General features: G+C 48.4%; 2 protein-coding genes across 12 annotated transcripts in view; one reads left to right on the top strand and one right to left on the bottom strand.

Moving 5' to 3' along the window:
- Positions 1–3,607, top strand: part of ESR2 (estrogen receptor 2) — an 84,178-nt gene extending 80,571 nt beyond the window's left edge. For all 5 annotated transcript variants that reach the window (XR_007475730.1, XR_007475729.1, XR_004481794.2 and 2 more), the window contains one exon: positions 3,215–3,607. The gene's annotated coding sequence lies outside the window, so the exon portion shown is untranslated. The remainder of the gene's footprint in view (positions 1–3,214) is intronic.
- Positions 1–20,932, bottom strand: part of SYNE2 (spectrin repeat containing nuclear envelope protein 2) — a 330,191-nt gene that overhangs the window by 3,966 nt on the left and 305,293 nt on the right. For 5 of the 7 annotated variants that reach the window (XM_049706356.1, XM_049706357.1, XM_049706360.1 and 2 more), the window contains 13 exons: positions 17,677–17,839; positions 11,932–12,119; positions 11,275–11,425; positions 10,737–10,919; positions 9,171–9,308; positions 7,970–8,164; positions 7,163–7,445; positions 6,589–6,657; positions 5,551–5,690; positions 3,603–3,717; positions 2,463–2,665; positions 1,286–1,486; positions 213–341 (listed from right to left, as the gene is read on the bottom strand). In XM_049706356.1, the coding sequence (XP_049562313.1) occupies positions 213–341; positions 1,286–1,486; positions 2,463–2,665; positions 3,603–3,717; positions 5,551–5,690; positions 6,589–6,657; positions 7,163–7,445; positions 7,970–8,164; positions 9,171–9,308; positions 10,737–10,919; positions 11,275–11,425; positions 11,932–12,119; positions 17,677–17,839 (2,158 nt within the window). The remainder of the gene's footprint in view (positions 1–212; positions 342–1,285; positions 1,487–2,462; positions 2,666–3,602; positions 3,718–5,550; positions 5,691–6,588; positions 6,658–7,162; positions 7,446–7,969; positions 8,165–9,170; positions 9,309–10,736; positions 10,920–11,274; positions 11,426–11,931; positions 12,120–17,676; positions 17,840–20,932) is intronic. The other 2 variants (XM_049706358.1, XM_049706359.1) reach the window with 1 other exon arrangement.

The following is a 20,932-nucleotide window of genomic DNA, read 5'->3' as shown; positions in this document are numbered from 1 at the left end:
CCTGAGAGTCTTGACGACTTCCTGCTCTGGGCCACGACTTTTCGTCCCTGCACTCACCCCGCTTCGGAACAGCGCAGGGGTGCTCAGTAGACACCAACCAGAACACGAGGGCAGAACACCATGTGGGCGTTGTTTCCAGAAACGCCAGGCGAGGCCACCTAAGCACTGACCTCCTGAAGAGGCCAGTGGTAGTGCAGGGCCCCTAGACTTACCAGGAGCTCCTCCCGACATGCCAGGAGGGGCCGGGGGTCTGCCTCTGGGTCAGTGACACGAGCCTCCTGCCTCCGGCTCTCGGCGCTCGCTAACCACAGCAGCAGGCTTTGACTCAGCTGGTGAAAGTCCTAAAAAACAGCAGATGTCAGAGCATGTCCCTTTTGTAGACTGTGAAGGCAGGCAATCCATCATCATGCTAATCCACCATCGTCATTTGCTCTGCTGGTCCTTCTCCAGTGAATACAAGGGCCAGATTTAAACTAAACGCCAGGGCCCCCAAATGAGGGGAAGCAGGGCAGGAGAGCACTCGGCCCTGTCCCAGGAGGCACACTGAATTCTGCCACGCTAAAAGTGCTGGCAGAAAGGTGGGGCTTCGGAACACCCCACCTGATATTACTAGGAAGAGCACACAAATTATTCAACACATCTGCTGGATTCACTGGTCAAGGGAGACACCCCAGCAGGACAGACTATGCTGCATGTGGTTGCTGGTGGGCTCCTGTTTCCTAGGATGGGGTCAGAGCTCACCTGTTGGGCATTTATTGTGTGGGCGGTGCTGGGTCAAGGTTATATGCATCTAGTCCTAAAGAGAACCCTGTGAGGTAGGCCCTGGAATTGTTCCCATTTTCCAGATGAGAAAACTGAGGTCTAGAAGGTGCAGTGTTTTCCCCACAGTCACACGGCTACTAAAACTACAGAGCTGGGTTAAACTGCGCCTTGTTCTAGGGCCAGGTCTCTTAACACTCTGCTATCCAGTGTTCCTGGCAAAAGGACAGACACAGGGCAATGTTGGTGTGACACTTCCAACCTACTGGAACGCTTGCTGGAACCCTTACAGTACGGGTGGGTCTGGGCAACACAGTGGGAAATGCGGGGCAAGCGTCGGGTCTCTGAGGCAGCAGGTGGGCCGCTTTGGAAACAAATGGTAAAGCGCATGCTTCTTAACACAAACCATATTTGGCTGTGCGAAAGCAGCCTGAAGATGATAAACATATCTCTTCTCCCACCCACGTGGGCCTGGCTGTGCTCGGGACTGGACCTCGGGCGCCGGCTGGGCGCTGAGTCGCCGTACCTGGCACTGCATGAGTGACAGCCGTAAGCCCTCTCTCCAGCTCTCCACCGCACCCTGGGCCGCGTCCCAGCGCAGCCGCAGCTGGCCGACTCTATCTTGGAGCTCTTCGGAGTCGGTGCTCTCAGTCTGCAGAAATTCCTTGCTGCTCACGTTGACAGAAACCACTAAGGCCTTGTAGGTGTCAAAGGCTTTTAGTATGTCCTACCGCAGAGGGAAAAGACTGGGTCAGGCACTCTAAACAGTGATGTGGGGTTCATTTTGAACTTCAGTGGGGAACGGATCTTCCAAACACTTCTCTAAGCCGTGGCCCGGCATACAAGAGCAACGTCGCCTGTCACTGGCTGGGAAGCCTCAGGTAAGGGAGCTGCCTTACGAGGTCACGACTTGGCTGGCCAGATGACTGGGCTGAGAGACGAGGCCCGTCTCCCAGTGGACCAACTACACCGCAGGCATGAATAGACCCTGCTGGCCTCTGTCTGGCTTAATAACATTTCTGGGTCAGATTAAAAGTCTTCTACATAAAGCACACATAGTTATCCTGCATTCGCCCCGGAGTATCGCACAAGTGTTATTCCTTAGGATGAGTGGTAACCCCTGATATATCGGTGCACAAAGTAAAACAATAGTGCAAGTGTGAAGACTGCCTGGATACCCCAAAGCTCCTATCCTGGGTCTTCCTGGGAGCCCAGGCTCATGTTCAGAGCACCCCCAAAGTGCAGGGCTCAAACTGGCCCTCCCCTGCTCCCTGGCTGTGTGGGTGACAGCTCCCAACCGCATAGCAGAGTAACCGCTCAGGCCACAGAGTCGGTCGGTAGGTGCACTGTCCTCCTCCTCACCCTCAGCACGCCACCCCCCGTCGTGCCTGCGTACAGTTTGGAAGGGTGTTTTTAGGCTGCCTGTCCATGGCCACGGGGGTGGTCCCACAAGAGTCCAGGGATCCCTCAGCAGTCAGATGGGAGCCACAACTCCCCAGCACTGCTCTGGGCTTTGGGATCATCTGGAGACGCTCCTCTGAATGAAAATACAAATCTTCACCCGTGTGCTTGCTAGTTACAGAAATGAAGTGCGAGAGGCTACTAACCACACAGCGTGTGCGAGCCGCCCCTGACGCGGCAGGCAGAGGATCTGATGTGCACACGCGTTCTGAGGTCCTCTTCCCCTCCACGCCCTCACTCACCTTCAGCCTCTTCACTCGGAGTTCCATTTCCTGCATACCAGAGGGAGGCTTTGCCAGCTTTAATGTTTCCAGCTCTGCTTCAGTTTTTTCCAGCCACGTGGTGATGTCGCTGATATCAGAGTTCAGCTGCTGCAAGTTTTGTTTTATTCTGAGTTTACTGTGAAGTTCTTGCGCTTGGATCAGCTCCCATCTATCAAAGGCACCTGGAATAAAAAGCCGCCAATAAAAAGAAGCAATAATGCAAACAGATTTCTCTGCTTCCAACTAATTCAGCGTCACAGTGATAAAACCTGCAGGGGATGCTCCTTGCAGGAGCCTTGGGGTTTGGGGGTTATCACTTCCCCCAAGTGTGGAACAGCACGTTTCCCTCGCTCTGGTTCAAGGCCTGTGCTGCTGCACTCCCACACAGGCCAGGATGAAGTAGGGAGCTGCTAGGAGGCCCAACATGTTGCCAAGATGCACTGTGGTCCCAGGTTCAGCACTCCAATTCATGCTGTATTTAAGGCACTCTCGGTCTTCCCTGGTGGCGCAGTGGTTGGGAGTCCGCCTGCCGATGCAGGGGACACGGGTTCGTGCCCCGGCCCGGGAAGATCCCACATGCCGCGGAGCGGCTGGGCCCGTGAGCCATGGCCGCTGAGCCTGCGCTCTGCGGCAGGAGAGGCCACAACAGTGAGAGGCCCGCGTACCGCAAAAAAAAAAAAAAAAAAAAAAAAGCACTCTCCCCACTCTCCCCTCTGTCCATGAATGATCAGGTCGATGCTATGAACTTGACTTTAGGCTCAGTTGAGTCACGACTTTTCTGGTCTCTCGAGGAGACACCTGACACAACTCTTTGATCATCATCTTCATGTCTGATCTTCACATACAAGCGAAGTCATGCAGGTAAAAACAGACCCTTTATCATGAGGCTCATTTTGTCAATATTTAGAGAATAAATAACAAACAGGAACTTGTTCATAAATACAAGTCAGCTGATTCTAAAATAACATTGGCTGCTATAGGCCAAGTTCAGCAGTTTTGGTGAATTATGTAGTTGGTCAATTCCTAATCAATGTTCTGTTGAGCAGTGCCTTAAAGTAAATGTCCAACTAACTCAAAACACAGTCTCTGCCTCATAACAACGGCCCAATTTAACTGTACCTGACTGCTGCCCGGTGAGAGCAGCCAGGCCCTCGTCTTCCTGCTGTGGGCCGCCAGTCAGGACTCTGGGATCTTCTTTGCCACCTTCAGTCCCTGGAGACAACAGCAGCTTTACCTAGAATGAGACAATTTTTATGTTACCATCTATACATTTTAAAGGCGTCTGAAGAATGTCTTGGTTCATATTAACAGGTAAGAAATGAAGATATAGGAACCCTTTCCTTTGAAGGGTAACTTGCTTGTAATACAGAAGCACTTTAGTGTATGGGTAGCATTTATAAGCAGCAGAGCTGATGGCAGAGATAAAGCTTCAGCAAAGGTGCAGGGGGAGGGGTAAGCAGGTAAGATGTCAATCTTGGGAATAAAATGGCCTGATTTAATTTGAGGCTTCCTAACACTCCTCAATCCAACCATGCAAAAAGGCTTAAAAACAATCGTTGAGCTTACCAGACTGTTATTGTGTTAGCACTTTTACATCTGCACAGTATTTTACAAAATTTTAGTTATCCCTCCCAGTCACTCTGTAGAGCTGGTTGGCATTATTATCACCGGGAATCGGAAACAGAGCACAAACCTGCCTCCTAGGGTCATTCATTACCAAGCATTTATCTTTCACTGTACATATTGACTGTTGTATTATCACAGAGCTGCCTGGGCTGTTATCTGAGGACTTTCCAAAAATAAATGTATCTTTTTTTTAGAAAACTCGTGTTTTTTGGATTGTGTCCATATGGCCTATTTGTGTGGAATGAAAAGAAAAAAACCAAAAATCCTTCAGATTGGAGGTTGCAGACACACAGACACAAAGGGTGAGCTTTTGAAGGTGGCCAGGCAAGGAACACAAGCATAGTTACCGGAAGAGGCCAAACCACATGGTCCTGGATGCAAAGCAAAGGTGAGGTGCTGGGGGCTCTCTCTCCGGGGCTGTCAGGTCTTACTCGGCACCACAGAGGGACAGATTAAAAATGATAACTGCTTGCTAAGAGGAAGAGTTTCCGAGTTGGGCACGGGCAACACATTATCAAATGATTGGGGTCTGACCGTGTTTAGGCAGAACCTTCTCCAACTATCTAGCAACATCCACTCCTCCACACAGAGGGCACTCTGACAACTGATCTAGTGACGTTCACATCACTTCTGGTTTCTCTAAGAGGTGACACTAAAAATGTGCGAGACGTCTTAATTTCAACTTGCTCGTCACTAATTCTCTGTACTGAGAATGATCTGGGGCCAACGTTAAATCCTCCGCAGGCTGGCCCGCAACAGCCGCGTAGCCAGAGCGTGGCAAGGGCTCATGCTGCCTGAGGAAAGTGCAACTAAGAGGGAACAGTCACTGGTTTAACAACAATGACAAACCATATACAGTAGTGATAACAACAATAACAACAATGGTGGCCACTTCGAGGGCCTTCTTTATACCTTCATACATATTAATCCTAACAACAATTATGTGAGGTAGGTTTATCCTCAGGTGAGGAAGGCTTACAGAGGCAAGGTAAAGTGTTTATGGTCCTAGAGCCATTTACTGGTAGGGCAGGGAATCAAACCCAGGTCTACCACTGCACACTGTCAAACCTTTCTGAACAGGAAGTCACAATTTTCTGAGTAGGATGTGTAGGCAAGGTAAACATATCAAAGGTTTGGGAGCGCAGGAGCGGCGCAGGAAGGCCAGCACTTTGTTCTCTGCTGTTTGCACAATGACTGACTCAACAGTAATAATCCCTGTCATAGCGCATCAACACTCAGAGATGGTGTCTGGCCGGACAGCTATCTCTAAGTCTAGTCAGTTATGCCAGAGTTCTCATGAAGTATGTCACCACGGGAAAACCAACCCAAAATATGCCTGGGGAGTGAGCACACACAGCATACACCCAAAGCTCTCTCCCTTTAAATATTTTAACTATTACTCATGCACTTGGGTTGTGCTCTCAGTGGGGTCAAGACTTACGTAGGCTGGTTTATAAGGGGTGCTGGAATCGGAGGGGATGGGCTGGACACTCCTGTCACCTCCCACTTGCTTGTAGCGGCGCTTGCGGCAGGGAGGGCTGTCGGGAACATGCCACGAGTGGCCTTCAGAAATGGATTTACCTGAAACAGAAAAAGAGCAAGTCCGTTCCCTCCAACCAAAGCATTCATATTTAGTTACACAGAAAACATGGCATCAGGTTATAGTATAACATGAGTTCTGCAGCTTTCCTTGCAAAGCATGCATGTTTGCAAAATGTCAGTATGTCCCAGAAGGGAATGAAATGAGACTCATGCAACTGGGCGGCACTGGGCCTGCACTAGATGGGTTCACGATGGAGCACAACACACACGTGATCTGCTGCGGGATGAGTGGCCTTTTGGAGCCGGGGGCTCTAGCGGTGGGGGGCACTGGTGGCAAGGCCGGGTTTGGAGGCCAAGAGGACTGAAGGCCTCTTAGGAGTGAGGGAAGAGTGAACATCAGGATGGACTAGGGGACCGAAGGGCTGCTCGTGGCTCTCCCCAGCCACCGCAGGTGGGGATGGGGCAGGGAATGAAGATCAGAGCTGCAAGTCAAGGAGAGGGAGGTGTCTTCTCCTGCGGCAAAGGCAACAGTACCCTCACCCCCTCCACCTTCCCACCCTCTCCCCAGGAAATCACCGTAAGCAGGGTAGTAGTTCTAAACCAAGCCACCATGAAGAAAGCTTGGCCCATGCCAAAGGGCTTGAGTGAGATGGAGAGAAAAATAAAAATTTTAAAAGGCACCTGAAAAATTCCCTTCTGCACAGGCCTAAAGGGGAGGAGAGGGATGGCGTGGAGACTGCTCTGGCCTGGGAGGGTTTTGTATGGAGCACGAAGCTATGTGTGAGTACGGCAGTGCAAATACACCATGACACAAGGACCAAGGCGCATGGTGTCCACAGAAGGCAGAGGTCAGACATGACACGGGAGCGAGGTTTAGGATGCAGTGTGCACCACAGGACGCTGCCATGTTGGGACGCATGCACGGGCAGGGGCCTACCAGAAGACGCTTTCAAAGTTTTTGTGGTCATTTTAAGATATGCCTCAGGATTTTCAGGGATTTCTACATCTGAAAAAGAACAATGTCATTTTCCTCACTGCAGGCGTCTGTAGATGAATGCCCAAGTATTAAGTTAAAACAGTAGAAACATTGTCACCTGGGAGGAGAAAAGTGACTACCCTTTATCTGTTTTATTAAAAAGCTTTAAAGAACCAGAAGGAACTTTTCAGTTAACTCCTGACCGTCCGAAACAGCGGCGCGGGAGGGGAACTGCGTAGAAAGGACAGAGACGCTCAATCTACTGATATTCTGAAGAACTCAATTGAAAAGGCCACTGATGAGCCTCCCGTCTACCAAGAGCCATCAGCAAACAGCCTTCCTGTCCCAACGTGGACTTTGTTTATTCTTCCCATTCCACCAGGAATAGGAAGGAGCCAGCCCTCAGGGAGGTCAAAGGCGGACAGGACAGACACAGGAAGCCACAGGAAGTCTGGGTCAGCCGCAGCCTGGACTCTGACCACTGAGAGCTGGCCGTGTTGCTCAGGTGCTGAGGACTAGCCGTGCGGGGCCATACCTGACAGCGCGCTGTAGTACGGGCCCTCCTCGTCTTCTTCGTGAGAGGACGAGCCCCCCACGTCACCTGTGTGATCCCACTCCAGCGGGATGGAATCCACGCTGACAGGGGTCTCACAGCCGGAGCGCTCGGGCCCTGGCGCCGGGGGCACCAGGTGACAAAGGGACTGAGGGGACGAGGGCTCCTCGCTCTCTCTTCTTTTACGCCAAGAGTCGTCCTGGATCTCTCTGGGGTCTTCCACGTCCGTTTCATTCTCAGAGGCTTCCTTTTCATCTTCCAAGCCCTAGAACGGGGGTATCCAGTTTTCAGAATTAACCACTGGGAACTGGCGGCTTCTGAGTAAGTATTCGCTCTATGTTAGTAAGTGTGGAAAGAGCACTTTTCAACTCAGCTTTTTAAAGCAGACTCACAGGTACAGAGAACAAACCAGAGGTTACTAGTGGGGAGAGGGAACTGGGGAGGGGGCAATAGAGAGGCGGGGGACTAAGAGGTACAAACTATTCGGGATAGAACAAGCTACAAGGATATATGGTGCAACACAGGGAATACAGCCAATATTTTATAATAACTATAAATGGAGTATAATCTTTAAATATTGTGGAGCACTATACTGTACACCTGTGACTTATATAATATTGTACAGCATCTATCTATACTTCAGCAAAACAAAAACATAGTTGTTTTTTTTTTTTTTAAACCATAGAATAAATCATTGTTAACCACGCACAGTTTCCCAATTCTTTAAAAGTGGAGTCAAACATCCACTTCGGGTGGCCCAGCAGCCCCGCGTGAGGCGCAGCCCCTTACCGACGTGTGGGAGGTGAGCCTCCGGTGGAATCGGGAGACCCTGCCAAACACTTCCTGGCAATAGCGGTGCAGCTCCTCCAACTCATCCTCGATCAGCACGGCGTCCAGGGGCTCACTCTTCTGAATGAGCTGCTCCCCAAAAACGATGAGCTGATCAATCTTGTTGGTATTTAATGTAATTTCCTGCTGGAAACCCTATTTAGAATATGAGAAAGAAAGGATTTCAAACTCAAGCTTCATCAGTTTTCAACTAAGTGACTCCAAAGATTTAAGAATTTAAAATGATCACACGTATGTATTTTTTCCTTCCCCCTTCTGGGCACTGACTTTTCCAGTTACAATGATTCTAAAGGTCTGACGTGGATGAACCTTTACTGTTACTGGGTGTGAGGGACAGACCTTGTCTTATTGACACTTGGTAGAATCAGAAAATTTCCCATAGTAAGTCTCCACTGGGCATTTCTGCTGACACAGTAATAATGCTCATTGGTGCCGTTATGCCATGGAAGGCAAATCAAATTTCCATTTCTCAACCTCTTATAAAATTTAGCCAAGGAGGGAATTGTAGTGCGATTAAAGTGTAGTACAGACATTTGTGACGGTGGGAGAGAAGATACCTGTTCCTGGTCCCACTCTTTTCTTTTCTCTTGTTTTTAAATGAGAGGTCTTTTATTTTTTTAATTTATTTCTAAAATATTTATTTATTCATTTGGTGGCGCCGGGTGTTAGTTGGCGGCATGTGAACTCTTACTTGCGGCATATGGGATCTAGTTCCCTGACCAGGGATCGAACCTGGGCCCCCTGCATTGGGAGCGTGGAGTCTTACCCACTGGACCACGAGGGAAGTGCCCTGACCCCACTCTTGAGAGAGAGTTTCCTGCTGCTACAGCCCACAGGTTGCACTCAGACTCAAGTGCTGGAGAAACAGCACCTTATGAAGTTCTGTCTGGAACCGCAAGAGCGTTCTCCCCTTGGATGATTACATGCGACAAAGAGAATAAAGGGCCTCGTTCCAATACCCCTCGACCGTAAGGAACAGTATCCTTGCTTGTGATAACCTGGCAGTACACAGGTGGGTGCAGTCTGGCTGCTCTGACACTTCTGGAACCTGCTCTCAGGGTATCAGGTGAAGTCTGTACTTGGCCAGCTCTCCCCTGCCTAGGTGCACTCTTTGGGGAGGAGCTAAGGAAGCAGGCCTTACGTTCAGCTGGCGCATCTTGTCGTCGGCATCGCTCTCCGAGAAGTGCTCCACGTTGGTCAGCTGCAGGTCCATCTCCGTGAGCCACACCAGAATGCTCTCCCTGGTCCCCTCGAATTCTTCCCTTTGGTTGGTGAAATGCTGCGAAAGGGTGAAAAAATCACGTTTGTGTTGGTGGCATAACAGGAGTTCAGGCAGACAGCAAGGCCACTCTCAGAAGAGGGGAAAGGGAGCCCAGGGTACCCCCGGAGGCCCACACGGCCAGAAGCCTGGGGTCTGGTCCTGGCTGTGGGATACCAACGAGCCCCCTAAACTTCCCTGAGTCTCAGTATCTGCTGGTAAACGAGGTGTGGGAACGTTGACTGTGATCTCTAAGGTTCTTGCAGCATTTGAAATTCTGTAATTCTCTGGTCTAAGTCAGTGATTTTCCCAGTCTGTCCTCTGAGGAACACGCCCCTCTCAAAGTCCAGGCTGGGCACTTGCCTATTTTCAACTGTCAGCCTCCTGTGGGAGCTTCTGCTCGACAGAAGGATTTAGTAGCTTCAGGATGGAAAAGTATTGATCTCGGGGTTGAGCCTGGACTAGTGCCCCATTTGCCTTCACTGATATAATTCCGAATGTATTTCTTCAAAAACAGAAAACCCAGATTTATCACTTCCAATGAACGAGGCCTCTTGGGTTACCACCTCATAGATGGGCAGCTGATTCTCAAACAAACATAGGGCCCAGTGAAGGCTTAGGCTGGTCACAGTCAAATCAAGTCAGCAGGAGATAAAGAAATTCATGCAAGGGGGTTGCGGAAAAGCTAGCCCTTTTCTTCCTGAGAGGGTGAAACAAAAAACCCAGATTTTCCTCTTCTTAGAATGGTTTCAAGAGTGCTCTGCCTTAAGAACGGAAGCAAGGATTAAAATTACTTCCTGTAGCCACAACCCACACCGGTCCTGTCACTTTACACCTGGACTCACAAAGGTTGACCTATGATGTCTTCTGAATCACAGAAATCTAAGGTGACGGTTCACACCCCAGAATCAAACCCATCATTTGAGGTCAGACAGCTGCTGTGAGGTTGGGAGAACTGTCACTGTCCCCAGCCCCTAATACAGAGCGGGGGGCTCTGTCTGTTCCCTCACAGTGCAAGAACCAACGGGACACACAAAAGCGGGCAGATGGGCGAAGGGGGCCTCGTCCCAGACTAAGAGGTACCTTCGCCCGACCCGGTGACGGCAGCGCCCCAGACTCTGGGCAGTGTGTGGGCTGACGTGACACCCTCAGGGGTGACAGGAGTCGAGAAAAAGCAATGTGTTGGTAACACAATCCCTTGAATAAGCTCTGCCCGAGAAGCCTATTCTGAGGCAAATAACGTCACTTTAAAAAAAAAAAAAAAAAAAGGAACGCTTTTTGGCAGCTTTGGGCTTAAACAAAAGGGAAGGCTGTACTGGAAGAATGTCAAGACAGCTTAGGCCTCAAATGAAATCTACCCGCTGCTTTGTTACAAGCCTGACACCACATATCCGACCCCCTCCACCTCCCCAATATCTACAAATGACCCGGTGGCGTAGAGGAGGTTACTCGGAGTCGCCGCAGGATGGCTGTGACCCGCTTCTGGAGGTTGTCCCAGCGCTGGTTGCCCTCGTGCACCATCTGCTTCAGTTTGCTGGCCGTGTCGGTGCGGTTCTCGCGGGCCAGCCGCCGGTACTGCTTGTTGATGAGCTCCAGCTGCGTGAGCCTCTCGTGGATCTGCCGCTGGAAGGCCTGTGGCACGGGGTGGGGGGGGGGCCCTGTCAGTGCCATAGCTGCAGGGCCCCGGGACACCCCTTCCAGGCCCCAGACCACCTGCCTCAAGTGTCCATCCAACGGAATGGCCACAGAGGGCTGGCTTCACCCGTTCTTCTGACACTACTGAAGAACACTTTCAAGTTCACGGCCTGCGGTTGGCATAAATCGGTAATGCCCCACAAAGCTGCTGGAGCAGCTGATGGTGGGCTGGGGACCGGACGGCCGCAGCCAGAGGTGGGGAAGCCTGCCACTTATGTGAAGTCATTTAAGCCAGCCCCGAGCCCGCCGCATCCTTGGTTATCAGGACCACTGGGCTGGGGAGGGCCTTTACCTCAAACCTCTTCAGCTCTTCTTTGGCAACGGTGTACAGCACCTCGGAGGAATTCGGGCAGGCCGCTGTCCTCTCGGCGGACTTGAGCCAGTCCTCGAAGCGGGAGTAATCATCTAAAAACTTCTGCCAAAGCCGCCACGTCTCCTCAATTCTAACAGGAGGAAAGCAGCTCAGTACAAGCCATCCACGTCAAGCCAGGCTTTTACGTGGCTTTTTCTCCCCTGACTGGTCCCAGTCCCAGCCCGCCTTGCACTGGCACTAAATATTTAGGGGGAGAGACCCTGCTACCCCTTCCAGGAAATAACCGGAGACATCACTTTGTGGTCAGGACACCCCCCTTCTGGGAGCGCCAGGCCCCTCAGAGCTTCTGCTTCACAAAGGTCACCCAACAGGAGACAGGCGTCCTCCACTACTTAGAGCTGGGACACATCAGCACAGTGGCCACCTGCCGTTACACCCCAAGACACAGGAGGGCTGGGGAGAGACATGACCCTGCCTGTATTCTCCTTGAATGATCCCCTTAATAAAGACTGGCCACACCTACTGAGCCTTCCCCGCCAATACCACGCCCCTCGGTGAAGCTAACAGAACACAGTCACTGTTACGTAGGTCAGTCGGGAACACGCAGTCGGCATCCAAGGGCAGCGTGGTCCTTACTTCATCCGCCGCTCCATGGACATGGCGCAAATGTTCCTCCAGCGCCTGTCCAGGCTCCTGGTGGTCTGCTGGACGGAGTCGCACTCAGTCTCGTTGGCACAGGCATCGGAGTCGTGCAGGAGGACGTCGCAGATGTTAAACACAGACTCCACCCCTGCACTGTGCTGTTCTATGTCTCGCTGCAGGTCCTACAACGATGGGAGAGTAGGAAGCACGTTGAGGTGCTGGTGGCGGTAGTGGGAAGGTTCCCCCCGACCCTTCTTCCAGCCCGGCGGGCACGGTCCTGCGTGCATTTCTACCTGGAACTTGGCAACACAGGCTGAGTCTCTCTCACCTTTGGGCAACCCCTGTGCGACAGTATCTGACACAAGGCCTAACTGCGGGCAACAATGGGATCGATCTGTTGAACTGACTATGTGAGGGGGTAGGAGAAGTGGGGATTCCCTCCCCTGAGAGCCCAGCCCCCCCAGACTCTGGGGAGGCATGTGATCTACTCCATACCACCTGATCCCAAGGGCCTCCAGTTTAGACTTGGCTTTGGGGAGGTCTTCCTCGGAAAACTGACTTATCTTCAACAGGACCTAAAACTTCAGCAACAGAAACTCTTAACCTTTTATGGGTCACAGAATTCTTAAATCTCCTAAGACCTCTGTACTATCTTCATACCTCCACCCCCCAAACTGTGCTCGCAGCTGCACGGTCTCCACAGCCTCCCCAGGAGCCTATCCTGGCTCCACGGGCCCAAGGGGTAGAGATGCTGCCCTCCAGCTGATGGAGTCCGGTCACGGCTGTAGCTCGGGGAGGGGGCGGGGTCTCTGGAGTCTTGTCCCATGATGGGGAGAGTGCTACTGATTCAGGAAAACGAAGGGTCACCAAGAAAAACATGCACGGTCATAGGAAAAAGTGGAAAACTTGTTTAAGTATAAACATGGCATTTTCAGTTATCACCCAGGGAGTGTTCCTTCTACACACAAGGGCAGGGCTGGGGGAAGGGCGAGGTGAGGTGCCTGTTTGTTTTGTCATTCTGGATGAGCCAGGCCTCTCCTGATATCCAAATTCTGTGATGAGTGACATGAGACCACACCACTCGTCTTAGTACCCAAACTACATTGTGAAATAGACAAAGTTAAATAAGCCGCTATTAACTGTACAAGTTCCCTGGATTCAGCATAGTTCATTTTACAGGAGGGATTATTTTATAAACAGTGGCTGCCACTGTCTACAGAAAAGCAGCATGAAGTTCATTCCAGGTCACCTCAATATTTAACAATTTTGGAGATTACGACTGGATTACTAGATAGGACTAATGTTTTCTTACTTTTCTTCTGATAAATGCACATTTGGATAATTCTGTGTCCAGGTGGAAATGAAAGAATAAAATGCTAACACTCAAATCAAGTTTTAAATCAAGCAGTTCTCAACACAGATCCTAACTGATGAAAAATGAGCACCTCAAAGTTATATTCAGAAGAAAATGTGCTTTTCAGTTTGTCACCCTGTGTGTCCTATGAAGAGAGATGTGCAGGTGATTTTTTTTTTAAGCTTTACAGTCAGTCTAAGACAAATGTCTGAAATGCTGCAATGGGGGCAGTCATCTTGGGGTCAGTGGACTAGCTTTATAATTAATAGGTTTAAATAGAATTCCAGGTTTAAGAATTCTTATCCATTCACAGAATTGCCACAGGCTTTCCTAAAATTTACAGATATTGATAAACAACTTTTTAAACTTTTTTTTGCCAAAATAATAAATAAGGAATCCTAACGCTGGTGCTAAATAAGTAATATTGACAATTATCATTGAAAAATGGTACCTGCCCCTGACCTCACCTGGTAGGGTTGGGTAGGATCTGGTTGAAAAGCACTGAGGAAGTCTAGTCTATGGATAAACACGAATGCCATGTATTTTAATAGCCTCTTTGCAGTTACTCTACATTTTTTACTCAGCTTTTATTGAATGAAACAGCTAAAGAAAACTGATTAATATAAAGGGTAAACGATGGCAAGAAATGAGCTCTCTGATAATTTGCAAAAGACCGTGAACATCTTGGCTAAAAAAGGAGTCCAGAGTTTTTCAAAATTTCCAAAACAGACTTCTAATACACCACAAAATGGCCTGCTGATACTGTAGTATGAACTAGTTAGTTGTCTTGTAAAATATAAAATAAAGTAGTGGACCATATTTTAAAACACAAACCACTGAAGTACTGGACAAGTGACATTTTGCCAACTGAAATGATCCCACCACCAGTACCCACTGAGGCCCGAGTTTGCACAATGACTGGATTTCAAAAGTGTTCAAACGCAGAGACGAATCTGACTTAAGAAACAACGTAAAACAATGTGAAAGACTTTTGCCAACGGTTCTGGAAACATGAGTGCCTGTTTACTTTGTTTTTCTGCTCCTGAGTAGGTGACACAGAGCACTGAAGCTGGGAAAGGGCTGAGGGAAGTTGAGGATCAGTGAGAGGACATGGGGAGAAACAGGAAACCAGAGCACAGAATGCAGCCAGGAAGAATAACACAAAAGGAACTAGAAAAAATGAGATACAGGGGGGAAAAAAGGAAAACCAGGCTGAGAGGCAGAAAACCATGGCGTGTGTTGTGGGAACCCAGGTGGTGGCTCGAGTGTCTCCGTAGGAGGGGCTGGGGGTGTCAAGCAAGTCCAGCAGGGTGGTCCTGGGCGGTGGATGGGCTTTGGCATGAAGCTGACTTGGCCACTGGGGAGGGGACTACTGGTAACTATAGGGTGTGGGGGTAACGAACCCCCCAAGCCACCATCAGGCACCCCTGGGATGCCTGGGAACCAGGCAACCAACGAAAACTGGAGAGAGATGCTGAAGACTCAATGAAAGTGGTCCATGGTTTAAACGCGTCACAAGGTGGCCACCACTTCCTTTGCATTTTGAAGATGATCTATTCTACAGGAATAACAATACAACACTTATTACCTAAGGAGTTTCACATAAAGAAGAGAAGGAAAAAAGACTTTTATAAGGTCTGACCCCTTCTGCACCAGGCCCCCAAGGACGTTATAATGAGGGTCCAGGGACATCATGGCGCTTTATCACTTCCGGGCCTGAGGGCTTTTGCAGAAGGCACTACTAGATGATCCCAAGAGTTTGGGTCTTATTTCTGGAAGCAGTCAAGCAATTTATTATATTTAAATCAGTGACAGAAACACAGGCAAGGTTTTTAAAAAATGGCCCATAAATAATTATTTTGTGTGACACATTTTCTGTTTTTGGTGGAGCATTTAAGGTCTAGGTTCAGTTATAATTTTGTTTTTTTTAATAAAAATACTACAGGTTTCCTCAGGACATCTGTGGTAGGCAGAATATTGGCATCCCCAGAACCATGTCCTTATCCCCAGAACCCGTGACTAGACTAGGTTACGTGGCAAAGGAGAATTAAGCATGCCAATCAGCTGACCTTAAGATAGGAAGATAATCCTGATTATGTGGGTGGGCCTAATGGAATCCCAAGGGTCCTTAAAAGTACAAGAAGAGTCAAGCAGAGGGAGAAAGGCTCAGAGAGATGCACCGTTGCTGGCTTTGAAGATGGCGGAAGGGGGCCATGGGCCAGGAAAGGCAGGCAGCCTCTAGGACTTCAAGGCAAAGAAATGGATTCTCCCCTAGAGCCTCCAGAAAGGAAAGCAGCCCTGCTGACACCTTGACCTCAGCCCTGTGTCAGATTTCTGACCTCCAGAACTATAAGATGATAAATTCGTGTTCAGCTGCTAAATCTGTGGTCATCTGCGACAGTGGCAATAGAAAATTAATACATCCAACTTCTTCACAGCAAAGTGGTCCTGAATACTAACTCCATAATTTTTTTTTATAAGAATTCCATGATGGTGATTCTACGCTCTATAAATTGGAAACCTTCAAATCAACCAGACTGAAATTATATACCATTTCAGTACAGGAACACACATGGCCAAGAGAATGGCAGCTGCTCCAAATTGTACACTCTTGGGAATAAATTCCCTGCAATTTAATGATGTTTTGTCACACATCAGATTTATAAAATGTTAACACACGTTATTAGCCCCTGCCAAATTTAGCCACGGGCTAAAGGGAAAAATGTTGTCAGCTTTTGTTCTATTTACCTGAAAAGACTCACCAGTCAGGGTAAATGGTTATTTGCAAGGCCTGTCTATGAAGAGACTATTCAAGAAATTCAACCTAATGGATCAATCTTGTAAATACAGCTGATAATGTTCAGTAGCCCTTTACTGATAAGGGCATTAAAATCTCTGCAGTGTCCATTAACATGGTAGTTATATCAATATTCATTTCTCCACAAAGCAAAGACAGAATATAGATGACCTCAGTGAAAAAGACATACTTAAATTTCTGAGGCTAAGTGGAAAAACCAGTATTTTTACTTTGCAGCATTGCTAAATCATACTAGTTTGAAAATCAGAGAATAGGCATTATTCAAACAGTAATTGTAATAGGATTAAATAAAGATCTAAGTCTAGAGTATTATCAAATACTTAGCTCTATTTCGTGGTAGCATGAGATGTTGCTTATTATCATGAGAAGGACTGACCTGACCTCAAGAGAATTTATAATCAAGGGGTGGCCTTCTGGCTTTGATAATCTGATGAAAAAGTTTCAGCCCCCCAATTCTGTCTCCAAGCAGCTGGGATATGTGAGTGAATCGGTGTGTTGACAGACAACAAACACCAAGGCTTTGAAGGAAACATGAAGAAAACAGATACAAGGCTGTGAACTTGGTAGCGACCATATTGCTCATATGGTTAAAACAGAATCTGCTCACAGGGCTGAGAGAAACAAGTGAAGGAAAGCTACTAAAAGAATAATATAAGCTTAGCTATTTTAAAAATAAAGAGGGGGCTTCCCTGGTGGCGCAGTGGTTGAGAGTCCGCCTGCCGATGCAGGCTGGTCCGGGAAGATCCCACATGCCACGGAGCGGCTGGGCCCGTGAGCCATGGCCGCTGAGCCTGCGCGTCCGGAGCTTGTGCTCCGCAACGGGAGAGGCCGCAACAGTGAGAGGCCCACGTACCGCAAAAAAAAAAAAATAAATTAAAAAAATATATATATATAAAAAGAGAAGCTCAGGCACTGCATATGAGAATAAGCATGTAAACGTGAGCCTATGGAGGGTAGGAGAGTGGATTTGACAAGTCAGTGAGACCAAAAAGCACCTGCCAGGTTAGGGGCAGGATTCGGTGGTGTTTAAATTGTGGAATTTCCAGGGTTGGCTAAGAGAGGATACAACTGATGACAGAAATGCACAGAACATTGCAGGAGAGGCTTCCTAAGCTATTGGTCCAAACATGCTCCTTCTTCCACACTCCCCGCCCCGAGCACTCCCCTTTTCTTGAAGCTCTATCAGACCCATCACGTGTTGTCCCATGAAAACCTTCTTTGGATGGAAAAATTATTTTTCTTTCAATTCATTGCCAAAACTATAGTAACAAAAACAGAGATTAAAAAAACCTTATTTACCACCAAGATTAAGGTCTGCATCTTCAACATTATTCAAAGAGCTCTTTCACAAAGAGCTACATGAATGGTGGTGGTGGGGTGGGCACTCAAGAGATGGATGCCTCACACCGCCAAGAGCATGGACAGGCGGTTAGCTTTCTCTGGAAAAAACATACCAGTATTACGAAATATGAACCCACTAAAATGCACAGCCAGTGCGGGGATGGTTTGCATTAGCAGACCCTGTGAACACCTAGGCTCTGACAAAAGCCCATTCTCACTTCCCCACCTGCTGTTCAGCGAGCCTCTTCTGGATCTCTTGATCATCACAGACATCATAAACCACAGGCTTAGAAAGCTCAGACTCGATCCGAGCCAACCAGGTGCGAAGGTTGCTCATGTTTTTGTCTAACTGCTGAATAAAAGCGAAGGTCTCCTTCAGCTTCTTCACCCTAAACATATTTGCAGCAAAAAAGAGGTGGAAAACAAAAGCACAATGTTTAGTGGTGAGAAGAATGCACCCATAAGCCTGCTGGAGGTTAAAAAGTAATCATCACTGGTTACTGATTTTATAGCAGGGACTAATGCTCACGTCGCCAGAGTTTTTACACAATATGGGACAATTTACAGAATTGCTGTTCCGGCTGATTTTCAAATGGACTAAGAGATAATCTACCCATGCAAGTATGAAGTCCTATCATTCTCAGGGTGGGATCCCCTGAGACCCAGAACATCTTTCTGGGGCTCCAGAGGAGATAGAGATGCCATTTCTTTCTTTCCAGGTTAAGATCACCACATGTGACTTGTCCAGTTTCTGTTTTGGGTATCACCAAGATCACAGCAGCCAGGGACCTTTCCTGATGGGTAAAGACGTTACACACCTGGCTCATTGGTGGTACCTGGCCTGCGATGCTTCTCATGGGACCCTCTTCTTGAGCAAGTACAGAGCATGTGCCAAACCCCACCACGTCCAGCCTGAGGGGCTGGGGGTGACGTACACATGGAACCAGTCCATCCTAGGGCAGCTGTCTCAGCCAAAAAGGGAGGGTTGGACACATCATCTACAAGCACAGTTGCAGCTCCATCTACATGACCAATCTGCCTGGCTCAGCGTGGAGTGGATCTGAACTAAGACACATGGCGTCCGTATACACGGAGAGCTCCCGGGCATGCCAAAGTGCTGTCACGGGGAAATGATGCAGGGGCTGAGGAAAAATGATCTCCATATAGATCCTGAAAGAAAATGTTAAAATCCTCAAGCAGAGGGAGTGAAGACTTGTTCTGGTGATCTGTGGGCTTTTTAGTTAATCCCAGAGACTTGAAGTAATGGCTACAATGGAAAATTCCCACTTACTGATACTCATGTTACAAAGTGCTATCAGAACTGCATCCCAGGGACTGGAAAGAGAAACTGGGGCACTGACTCCTAACTCACAGGAAGTGCCCCACCTTCCCTGACAGCAGCATCTCTTCCTTGACTGCCTGTGAACAGCTTCCTGCTGCCCCCCTCACCCTTCTCCCAGCTTCTGGTTCTGTAGCCGAAGTGTACAGCAAGTCTGATTCTCGCTCAAACTCTTCCACGGTCCTCGCCTACCCCGACATAGCAGTTTAAGGCCCTGACCTTTCTAGTTCCTCAAGCGGTCAGTGGCCTCTCTGTCTCCAGCCCTGCACTCTGTGAAGTGGCTCCCCTCCCTTCTCCTGCAGCTTCTACCACTGTTCTCTCCGAGATCAGCTGAGGGCCCCTCGACCACGTGCTCCTGCAGCCCTGTGTCTGCACCCCTCGTTGACCGTGCCCATCTGGACAGAGCCCACACCAGCCGGGCTGCAAGGGGCTACCTCTGTGTGCACAGTACCCCCAAGACCACCTGGTGGCCGGGAGGCATTGACAAGCATTTGCTGAATGAATAAATGTGTGTAATAATCCACTCCATGTGATAATTTAATAAAACCACAGGGTTGTGAGTGTTTATTATTTAAGTAAACCAGAGAGATTAGAGAAGATGGCGGAAGAGTAAGACGCGGAGATCACCTTCCTCCCCACAGATACATCAGAAATACATCTACACGTGGAACTGCTTCTATAGAACACCCACTGAATGCTGGCAGAAGGCCTCAGACCTTCCAAAAGCCATGTGGAGGACAGGCTCTTGGTGCTCCAGCCAGGCATCAGGGCTGTGCCACTGAGGTGGGAGAGCCAACTTAAGGACACTGGTCCACAAGAGACCTCCCAGCTCCACATAATATCAAAGGGCAAAAATCTCCCAAGATCTGCATCTCAACACCAACACTCAGCTTCACTCAACGACCAGCAAGCTACAGTGCTGGATATCCTATGCCAAACAACTAGCAAGACAGGAACAAAACCACATCCATTAGCAGAGAGGCTGCCTAAAATCATGATAAGGCCACAGACACCCCAAAACACACCACCAGACGTGGACCTGCCCAGTAGAAAGACAAGATCCAGCCTCATCCACCAGAACACAGGCACTAGTCCCCTCCACCAGGAAGCCTACACAACCCACCGAACCAACCTTAGCCACTGGGGACAGACACCAAAAACAACGGGAACTATGAACCTGCAGCCTGTGAAAAGGAGACCCCAAAAACAGTAAGATAAGCAAAATGAAAAGACAGAAAAACACATAGCAGATGAAGGAGCAAAGTAAAAACCTACCAGACCTAACAAATGAAGAGGAAATAGGCAATCTACCTGAAAAAGAATTCAGAATAATGATAGTAAAGATGATCCAAAATCTTGGAAACTGAATACAGAAAATGCAAGAAACATTTAACAAGGATCTAGAAGAACTAAAGAGGAAACAAGCAATGATGAACAACACAATAAATGAAATTAAAAATACTCTAGAAGGAATCAATAGCAGAATAACTGAGGCAGAAGAACAGATAAGTGACCTGGAAGACAAAATAGTGGAAATAACTACTGCAGAGCAGAATAAAGAAAAAAGAATGAAAAGAACTGAGGACAGTCTCAGAGACCTCTAGGACAACATTAAACGCACCAACATTCAAATCATAGGGGTCTGAGAAGAAGAGAAAAAGAAAGGGACTGAGAAAATATTTGAAGAGATTATAGTGGAAAACTTCCCTAATATGGGAAAGGAAATAGTCAAGTCCAGGAAGCACAAAGAGTCCCATACACGAAAAATTCAAGGAGATACATGCCAAGACACATATTCATCAAACCGTCAAAAATTAAATACAAAGAAAACATATTAAAAGCAGCAGGGGAAAAACAACAAATAACACACAAGGGAATCCCCATAAGGTTAAGAGCTGATCTTTCAGCAGAAACTCTGCAAACCAGAAGGGACTGGCAGGACATATTTAAAGTGATGAAGGAGAAAAACCTACAACCAAGACTACTCTACCCAGCAAGGATCTCATTCAGATTTGATGGAGAAATTAAAACCTTTACAGAGAAGCAAAAGCTGAGAGGGTTCAGCACCACCAAACCAGCTTTACAACAAATACTAACAGAACTTCTCTAGGCAAGAAACACAAGAGAAGGAAAAGACCTACAA

Source organism: Orcinus orca, chromosome 2 (genome assembly GCF_937001465.1).
Source record: "Orcinus orca chromosome 2, mOrcOrc1.1, whole genome shotgun sequence".
NCBI lineage: Eukaryota > Metazoa > Chordata > Mammalia > Artiodactyla > Delphinidae > Orcinus > Orcinus orca.
Note: the sequence above shows the minus strand (reverse complement) of the source record. Positions and strands in the feature narration are given on the sequence as shown.